Genomic DNA, 10,444 nt, shown 5'->3' with positions numbered 1-10,444 from the left:
AAGGGATGGTCCATTGAGAAAACAGGTGATAACGTCTGTCATTATTTAACCCAAGATAGAGTGTTAGAGGAGCAGAGGAGCAGGAACTTTGTAACAAGGGTAAGGAGGGGAGTTGTCCATTGTGTAGGAAGGTATTGAGCCATAGATCTAAATACTTTTTTTACCTATATTTTCTGTCAAGATGTACACTGTTAATACTTCTCCCTATCCAGAAGCTATCCACTACTTTCCCTAAGAAATTGATGCAATCCACACAGAACAACTCTCTTTGAATTGACTATATTTAGAGTAAAAATTATAAAGCTGATGAAAGCTTTTGATCATCCTACTTTCTATCATTATCTTGTAAGAAAAATACACACACCAATAATTTAGTTTATAAAAAAAATATTTGAAAAAAATTAAAATAAAAAACATTTTCGTTATCGGTTTCGGTATCGGTTTTTTTATTTCGGTTTCGTTTCGGTTTTAAAATATCCATTTCGGTGCACCTCTAGTCTACAGAATAGACACCTTCATTAAAATAATATAGCAATTGCTGCCACCTTTTCCTGAGCTCCTGGTACTGATGAACTGTCAGCCAGTAACATGACAATAACCATTATAAAAATGTAGCTTACTCAGCTGGGAAAGGGAACAGCCTATTACTAGACCAAATCTTTCAAACCAAACATATGTTTATGCCCTAGCCTGTAGTGATAGATACAGCAGCAACCCAGATTAGTGCTGTTTTCAAGTCACAGTGAGACTTCTTAAATGTGTTTAATCTATTTTACATTGACTTGAGTGTTGAGCATTGGCGTTTTGTGAAATGAAAATGGTGGAGAGGAAATTGTTTCAAAAACCGAACAACTTAAAGTACAGCTTTGTCCTCCAAGCTATCCTCTAATTTAATGTTCAGCATTTTTCTGTGACTCAGCAGCTTAATTACAGAATTGTCCTCTAATATTTTGGCTCCCAAGACTCAGACTTACAGCATGAGTTATTGGAGTGATGTAATTTTAAATAACTGCATTTCATACTAGTGTAGATTTTTAATTATATTGTGGTTCACTGGCTAATGTATGGTCAATGCATAACAGCTAGTCATAGATGCAGTACAAACTCGTGAAAAGAGTATTAGAAATAGAGAGTTTTTACCTGTTAACCCATGATATACTGTATAAAAATATATATATGTATATTTCAGGTGTAACAGCACCTCAGCTGTAGGCAAATAGTTCTATGCAACAAGGTTGTCCTATTCAGCATCTGAATATAGAGAAAAGTCAAGTGGTTGCAGCAGTTAAAGAAATGTATTGAAGAAAGCAGTAGTTTCACAAATAAGCACTACACATACCGAAGGGAATTGATCAACACTGGAACAGACAAAATCTAGAGCAGCTGTGCATAGCAACCAATCAGCTTCTCTCGCTCATTTTCAAATCTTAACTGTCCAAACTTAAGAGAGAAGCGGATTGGTTGCCAAGCACAGCTGCTCCAGATGTTGTCTGCTCCTGTTAAAAAAATGATTATGGAACCCATGCAGAACTCAATCCATGAGCCTCTGCTCCATATCTTGCTACTAGGATAATAGGAATGTATTCAAATCCTCATTCCAGCCTTAGATGTTTATGTCTATTCTGTCTGAGACATGATCTGACTGTCACCTAGTGTGTATAAGGGCCCCCATCTGACCCTCAAAGCTTCACCTGTGTAAGCTGAGCAATTTTTATCACAATAAACTTATAAGAATAAGTGTACATTAGAAGAAAATTACAAGGTTATTAACATACATTGCCTGTCCCAGAAAAAAAAGTCACACTCTCTAAGATTTAGTTGGACCACCTTTAGCTCTGATTACGGCAGGCATTCACTGTGGCATTCACTCATCCTCATAGTTCGAGCCTACGTGTGACAATGATCATGAAGTGAGAAAAAGATGGCAACCGCATGAATCTATAACCAGCCTTTATAGCAGGGTGCACATGGGAAGGCTTACAACAATACTGTTCCTGGCCTACACCTTTCATTCACTTGATTTCAATTATTTCAACCAATGAGGCTCAGGATCACATGTAGCATTACCTAGAGTGGTCTGAATGCAAATGCAAATGAAGAAGTACAGAGACCCAGTGATGTCAAATATTTAATTTGCAATAAGGAACCAGAGAAAGCAAAATACAATCAAATTAAGCCTCAACACTCTAAATGCTTACCAGCTCTATCAATCTCTGGCTGATGAGGCCCATAAACACTTCACACATGGCTGTGCTGGTTCAGAAGATGCTATGTAATGCTTCAAAAACCCAGCAGGTGAGGCATTCACTCACAAGCTGACCATGCAAATATGACATACCTAAAAGTCTATTCTTCTTTTGGAGAGGTTTATTTACAAACCTTTCCACTGGAAGCATTGCTGGTCTCCCTGAGTTTACTTATTGTCAATTGTCGTGTCACATTTAAGAATAAATAATTTGGGCTTATTTATTAAGCCAAATGATTATGTGTGTAGTACAGTCACTCATAACTGTACTGCCCATATCAGGATTAAGCTTTGTGCTGCCTAATATTAAATAATGCCAAATTTCATGGATAGGATGGATGGATGGTTTCAAAAAAACTATATGATGACTTTCTCAGACCAGAAAACAAGAAAATTAGATAAAAAACTAGATACCATAATCCAATAAATATGACAACTTGTCTGACATATAATTTTTGAATATTAAAGGAGAATTCCCACCACACTACCTACCTCCAGAACACATTCCTGTGCTCGTGCTGTCTCCGATCATCTCCTTCTCTTCAGCTCGTTCCTGCTGCCTCTGATGTCAGAACCAAAGAGTTCACTCCAACGCTGCTTTGCTACATTGCAGCTGCCTGGCAGAAGATGGAGACAAAGGCTCTGATGTCTCCAGGGTCTCAGGAGTGCTGTGCGGGCTCTCAGGTGGGCTGTGCGGGCTCTCAGGTGGTCAGTGCGGTCTCTCACCAGGGGTCCGCAGAGTAGAACTGGTGGCTGCAGGCCACAGCAGATGCAGCTCTCTACTCAGGCGGCTGCTCGCTCCTCACTGGAGCCCTGAGAGACACCAGGGAGTGACCTTTTAATATGTCTGAATAGAGGACTGCCTCTGCCTGGGTCCTCTGCCTTGGGTGCCAAAGTGACTGAGGGTACAGTGAGGGGTATAGTCAGAGGGTACAGTGCTGGGTATAGCCAGAGGGCTCTGTGGTGGGCATAGTCATAGGGTACAGTGCTGGGCAAAGTCAGAGGACACAGTGCTGGGTGTAGTTAGAGGGCAGAGTGCTGGGTGTAGTTAGAGGGCACAGTGCTGGGCATTGTCAGAGGGTACAGTGAGGAGTATAGTTAGAGGGCACAGTGCTGGGCATTGCCAGAGGGTACAGTGCTGGGTATAATCAGAGAGTACAGTACTGGGCATAGAGGGTACAGTTAGGGGTGTAATAGAATAGGGTACAGGTAGAGTATGATAATTAACCTTTAGTAGACATCAGAGGGTGTGATGAGAGTAGAGCACACAAAGGCACGGAAGATGTGACTGTCACAAATAGATGGGATCGCTTACACACACACACTCACACTCGCACTCACTGATACTGATCTTGTTTGGCAAAATTATACATAGAAGAGCGCAACAACCTAAGAAATTGTTTAGATGCTAAGCATCCTGTAATGACTAGCTGTTTAAATAAATTGGTTGATATATAACTCACGGTTGTGATGTCATAGATGGACATGCACTCCCTGCAGTCCCGTGCGGTCAGCGAAGTGTTTCTGGATGGAAAGATCTGGACAGTCAAGATCTAAATAGTCTAAGATCTAAATAAACCCCAAGTCTCTCCAGGCTGCGTCCTCGGCTGGCCGGGCCGAGCCGCGGCTACTAGAGCAGGAGGGGGAGGACTGTCAGGCTGCTGTGATCGGCACTGGGCGGTGTGTAGTCGTATGGTGTGCGGCGTAAACGCTGGAGCGTGTTCGTCAGTGCTCTTGAGTCCGGGGTGATGTGTTCAAGTGAGATCAGTTGGCAATTGGCGGCTACGCGTTTCGAGGGTGACCCTCTTTGTCAAGCCTTGGAGCGGTGTCAGCCGCGGGAGAATGAGTACTTTTGAAACTGACAGGGGGGAGGAGTCAGATCTGAAAGAATGCCGTGATAGGGTTAGACGTTGGGAAGTGAATCAACAGTCTTGAGGGCACTTCGGGGTTGATTGGTCAGAAACCTTTTTTGCGTCGCTGCACCAAATCGGCCTATGGTCCCCAATCCTAGCCCGTAATGGGCGTATGGTGCGGCCAATATACATCAACCCACAGGGGCAGGTAAGCCCGTAGTAGAACAGTAGAAAGGCATCATGGCACACTCACAAACTAGCATGTAAAACAACTTGTCTCACCACTAAGGACAATGACAGAGGTTTGGATACACGTCTTCTGCAAAGGACGTGTAAGCCGCACTGCCGCGCCAAGGCACCTCTTATAGTGCGGTCCTAACTCTAAACTATGAGAGTCTCCATCTTGGAGCACATGGGGCAGAAGATATCAAATTGGGTGCAGGCCTGTCAGGAGGACGCCCCACCTCCTTAAAGGTACAGAAACACACAAGGGATCCCGCACATCCCATTGGCAGCTGAGAAACCCCATGCGTCGCTGCACCAAATCGGTAAAGCAAAACAAACGACAACCGCACTCAACAATTTGTTACCAGTTATACAGTAAGGTGCACACGAAATGGGCTTTGAACAGTAGAACAGTAGAAAGGCATCATGGCACACTCACAAACTAGCATGTAAAACAACTTGTCTCACCACTAAGGACAATGACAGAGGTTTGGATACACGTCTTCTGCAAAGGACGTGTAAGCCGCACTGCCGCGCCAAGGCACCTCTTATAGTGCGGTCCTAACTAAGGTAAGCCCGTAGACCACATGGTCATGGGAGCATGTGATGAACTGCTTAATGTGATGTACCTTTTTGAGGTGGTCAAAAAACTGGGACTGTCCATGTTGGATAAACTGACACGTGAGACATCTGGGCTTTTTACATTGGAAGATGCCCACCCGATTGTCGAATAGAAAATGTTTGGGTGTATCCCCTGGTGCTTGAAAAGACCTACGGGACTGCAGGGAGTGCATGTCCATCTATGACATCACAACCGTGAGTTATATATCAACCCAATTTATTTAAACAGCTAGTCATTATAGGATGCTTAGCATCTAAACAATTTCTTAGGTTGTTGTGCTCTTCTATGTATAATTTTGCCAAACACGTTACACGGGGCTCCTCTCCCGGTTGTTGAAGAGTTTTTGCACACCATTTTCCATATAGTTAGCAAGTGAGAAACTTGATCATATTACAGTTGTGCGCTTCCATGCATTTTTTGTTGATACTGATCTTGGCCTGGCTGGCCACCAGGATCCACACTGCCACCAGGTACGCGTACGAGGTCTGCACCATGTGCCATTCCCACCTCGCCACCTGGAATCCACCTGAAGCCCCGCCCCCTCCTCTCCCCGGTCCTAATTGTAGACAGCAGAGCCCATGTCCCCGAGCTCTCCTCTGATCTCCTGGCCGGGCATATTTGCAGGGGTGACGCTGGAGCAGAGCTCCACATGTACCTATGTTAATCCGGCCCTGGACCGAGCCCCCCTCTGCCTCAGGCCCCTATGGTGGTAGTTACGCCACTGTTCTATTGATCGAGAACTGAGTGATCACATACTGCTGATTGCTCAGTTCACAATCTTCTACCTGCAGAGAGCAGTAACTGTCAATCACCCCTCCCCGCAGGGAGTCCCCCCTCTCCGTTCCTCCTGCGCTGACTGGAGGGACTGACGGGGAGGTGACTGGCACAGCTGGCTCTGACTCTAGAGTGGCAGAGCCAACTGTCATTTAGGCAGTGGGGTGGACCCCGGTAAAATTGTCAGGATCCATCTCAGCTGCAGCGTGACTGCCCTGTCAGCATCTATTGGGCAGTAGTCCCCTAGACGCTGATTTTGGATCACAGGAATACATTAGTAAATATGCTCCCGTGATCCTAAAGAGAACTACGTCAAAAAATGGTTTGGCCATAGTTCTCTTTTACGTGCAAGAGAAATGTCATGCCCATGAATAGCAGATATGCATTGACTATTCCGTGCGTAAAGTAATTTGAGAAGGTTTACAAATAAACTGCAGATTTTTTTTAATAGCACAATTTCCATAAGGTGTATTAATGTCTTTATAATCTGGTTGAAAATATCAGATTGTTAAACCTTGTATAATTTTATTTGCATTTTCTTTTAAACAGGACATGAAAGTACCACAGGTAGTCGGTCTTTAATTTCTGAATTTATCCGCCCTCTTCAAATCACAGGAGACAAGCCGGAGCAACTATCCGTAAAGCCCATTTTCCTGTCAAGATCCCGATCTGGCAGCCCAAGGCACAGGTTTGAATCAGATGTAAGTTTACTAAATTAGCCATAGGTAGTGCACAATGCCATTTACCCCAAAGCACCATCCCAACACTACAGCACACTGTGCATTGTGGTGTTCTACGCTAACCAAACTCCAAAAGAATGGGCTGCCTGAACACAACACAGGTTAATGTGTGACTTGACTGGCATGCATTACACACAGCTCAGAGGAGCACCCTGCTGTGAATGGGCTCTTACTGACGTCTGTAGCTGCAGAACCTGTGAAGTATTTTATTCTCAAACTTGCAGCCAAAGCATCTAATTTTTTACTTTTACTTCCTCTCAGTCCCTACTTCCCAACAGTAACTGGGCAGCCTTCCACCCTTCACATCTCTAACGCAAACAGAGCAGATGCAGATTTGAACAATTTCTATGCTTCTCTTATGAATTTTGAGGATGACTCTACAGTGGCTGTAAGCAAAGAGGTCATTGAAGGCATATTATAAAGATTATTTACTGATTGTGAATAACATGCAAATATTTAAATGTTTATAGCCTGCCCACTCATTTCAACCTTTGCAAGTGATTAGCATTTATTGTGGTAATGTAGCGGTGCAGTGATGGTGTATATGTGTGCACATGACTCGCATTGGCGGCTTTCTTCATTTTTTATCAAGGTTTTATTAGGCCTGAATCCTAGAAATTCAAAATTTTTCTCCACTGGAAATTCAGTCTGACACCCGGGGGTCGGATGGTAATTAGGTTGTAATCAGCTGCCCCCTCCCTATGATTCTGTGTAACATGATCACTAAACACCAGCTCTGCCTTTGGACACGATACACTGTCTGGGGGCTCAATTGTAATATACACAGTCCCTCGCAAAACACAGAGGCTGCCATTTCCTTGAGGATATGAAGAGGATATGTTTCTGTGTTATTGTACAGCAACCGCATATGCCTGCTTCATGTACACTTGGTGTACATTGCTGGCATATGTTTTTTTTTTTTAAACACCTCCGCAAAGGTGTAAATGGGCTTTAACCCACCAAAGGCAGCTATTGCTATAATTATAAGAAATTCTCGTGGCAACAAATAGCACAAGAAATCATAAATGAATAATGTATACACGAGCATAATGGGACAGCATTACCCTCATAGAGCAGCTGGCCGCACATACCTTGGGTGCTGCATGTAGACTGATACCTCACATTAAATTTTTGGCATTCAAGAATATTCTATAAAGTAAGAATGCAAGATGACATTTAAAGCCAATCATTATAGTTAACCTATCACAGAGCTGTCACTTTGTTGAGATTTATAGGTGGTGGGCTTTAATAAGGCAATCCATTGTACTATTAGGTGATATATCAGGGTTAAGCCAAAACTGTTCTATTTACTATTTATTTACTGTTTCAAATAGAATGTAGAAGGATTAGAACACCTCTAAAGAGTTTTTCCTGTCTGTGCACCCACTAGGTGGATTTACCCTCCCCAGGTATTCTGGTGACTATTGTCACCCAAACAGAAAAGGAGAGGGAATCCCAAAATTTAGAGTTGTCACCAAAACAAGAAGTGGGAGCAAATGTTCCAATGGCAACACCTGTCCAGGTGACAACTGTATAAAAGGGAATTCACCTCAGTTTGTAGAGATTTCCTCACTTCCTGTGGAATCTCCAAGGCAGGAAGCAAAGAGAAATCTTTCCAATACGACAGAGACAGTAAAAAATAAAGTGTTTAACCCTTCCCTACTCTGTTCAAAAATGTCTTAAGCCACGTAGACAGGCTAGATAACAAAGTAGTGTTCTGTTTCCTTCAGATGGATAATGAACAGAATACGAATACCTCAAAGCAAAGATACTCTGGGAAAGTCCACCTTTGTATTGCACGTTACAGGTAATGACCAAATTACTATCTCCTGACAGGTATGCACATGGTACATCTAGTAATACAGCATTAATATACAATATATATATTATCATTATCATAATTGAGTTTAGAGCTGGATAGTTTTGCATTAGTTACCTAGATCCCATATATAGCTTAAAACATAAAGTGAACCTGTGCTTTGTCCCTACACGTTCACTTTAAAGCTGCCCCAGTTGCACATACTTACCTTCCCTTGGCTCCCCCTTCACTCCTATCGGCTGCCAATAGTCAGGAAATATTAGCTCTGTTTAAGTTCCAACTTGGAGCTTTCACAGGTCTGGGGACTCTATCCCCACCCATGTGACAGTGCCGGGTGCAAAAATGGCCAAGCACCAGAACGTTCACATGGGAAGGAGGGGAGAGAGTCGCATGCCCCTTTATACATGATCCTGATGGCTGAAGAGAGGAGTGAAAGGTATGTGCAGCTGGTGGGACTGCCATAAATTAAACCTGTTGCTTTGCCCTGCATGAGCAGTTAAGTTTTTGTGTGTGTTTATTTTTATTGGATCTAAAGGATCAATAAAGTCTAAAAGAACAGAAACCTCTGATCCTGATGGACACTGAGGTCATGCACAGAATAAGGACACACTTTTGTTTGTGTATAGTCCTCTCACAAAAGATAGCTTATACCCAAATATTGCCGACAGTGCACGTGAAACCTCATATTGTCACCCAGCCATTTAAATATAATAGCACTATTAGTATGGCTATCATAGGTTGGACTGAATATAAACAAAGCTATTCCGATTGTTGCTTTATATGCAATATGTCTTCTGCCATTTTAAAAGTTCTGTTTATCCCTTTAATGTCATTTTTTTTATTTAAAGGAGAACTATGGGGTCAGTGTTTTTCCCCATAGTTCTCCTAAGGGTAATGGGAGGACACAAACTAGCGTCCTCCCGTTACCCTAAGCTCAGTTCCTTCGAGCCACAGCTCGCGGTATACTGAGACGCCGCAGCCGGAGCGGATCCCGACATCGATGTCGAGATCCGCCCAGCTGCGTGAGTGACAGCTGGCTCTGGCTATCTAGAGGCAGAGCCAGCTGTACCCGCCCCTCCCCGTCCGTTCCGCCAGTCAGCACTGGCGGATCGGAGCGGGGAGAGGGGAATCCAGCCCCTCCTCTGTCACGGCAGAGAGCCATGACAGGATCGAGAGGTGAGTGAACCCGGTATCTGTTCGCTCACCTCCCGATCTACTGAGCCGACCTGTGACAGTCTCATTGTCACAGGTCGGCTAGAACTATGAGGTGAGTGGAAATCACTCATCTCATAGTTCTCCTTTAACATTACTGATTGCAGTTTTTCAATTTATTGCAATAATTACATTTTTAATAAACACAATAAAATACAAGAATGTTATTATAAATATTTGTTTACAACTGTACCATTGAAAGACTCAATTGGTAGCTCTTATTTTTAACATGAGTAAAATTATCTATAGCTCACACTTCAGGAGCAGTGTTTCTTGTAAGGTTTATTAAGTCATGGAAATCATTTCAGTCACATCCATTGACAAAGAACATGATGCCTTTTACTTATAGTAGTTTATTTGTACTAAATGGCAACAACTTTTGTGATTTCCTACTGTCTCTCACTCTCTGTGTTGTCCTATTGTCTTAGTTATAATCCCTTTGATGGACCAAATGAAAACCCTGAGGCGGAACTTCCCCTGGTGGCAGGAAAATACCTCTATGTATATGGAGATATGGATGAGGATGGGTTTTATGAAGGTATTTCAGTTAATTTTCTTATATTTTTCTATTATATAAGACATTTTTATGAAAATATGGTCAGTTTCAGCTACTGTTTGTGCAGGCTTTCTTTTACTTCCTGGTGCATTTATGGCACAGGAGGAAAAAGAGGAATTTCCTCAATCAGAGAAAAAAAAAACTTAAATGAGGTTTACCCTTTTCTTTTGGATGAAAACTCTATTCAAAACTAAAAAAAAAGTTTTCCGCATAGGTAAAAATAAATATTTGTTGAATATAATATGAAAATATTTGTATGTGTGTTTTTTTTTTTTAATTGAAAACAATGTGTAGATTAACAAAGTAGAAGTAGGCAAGTGCTAAACCATCAGAGGGAGTAGAAATGACAATGCACAGTTTTTCACATGATTCAGCAGTGTTCAAGCTTATATTACACT

At 42.5% G+C, this 10,444-nt stretch overlaps 1 protein-coding gene across 3 annotated transcripts in view; it reads left to right on the top strand.

The window, feature by feature from the left end:
• Window positions 1-10,444, top strand: part of RIMBP2 (RIMS binding protein 2) — a 250,479-nt gene that overhangs the window by 188,154 nt on the left and 51,881 nt on the right. For all 3 annotated transcript variants that reach the window (XM_018576485.1, XM_018576484.1, XM_018576486.1), the window contains 3 exons: window positions 6,269-6,420; window positions 8,190-8,266; window positions 9,919-10,028. In XM_018576485.1, the coding sequence (XP_018431987.1) occupies window positions 6,269-6,420; window positions 8,190-8,266; window positions 9,919-10,028 (339 nt within the window). The remainder of the gene's footprint in view (window positions 1-6,268; window positions 6,421-8,189; window positions 8,267-9,918; window positions 10,029-10,444) is intronic.

The sequence above is a fragment of the Nanorana parkeri genome, unplaced genomic scaffold, assembly GCF_000935625.1.
Source record: "Nanorana parkeri isolate BGI_ZX_2015 unplaced genomic scaffold, ASM93562v1 scaffold68, whole genome shotgun sequence".
NCBI lineage: Eukaryota > Metazoa > Chordata > Amphibia > Anura > Dicroglossidae > Nanorana > Nanorana parkeri.
This window is presented reverse-complemented; position numbering and strand designations above follow the sequence as displayed.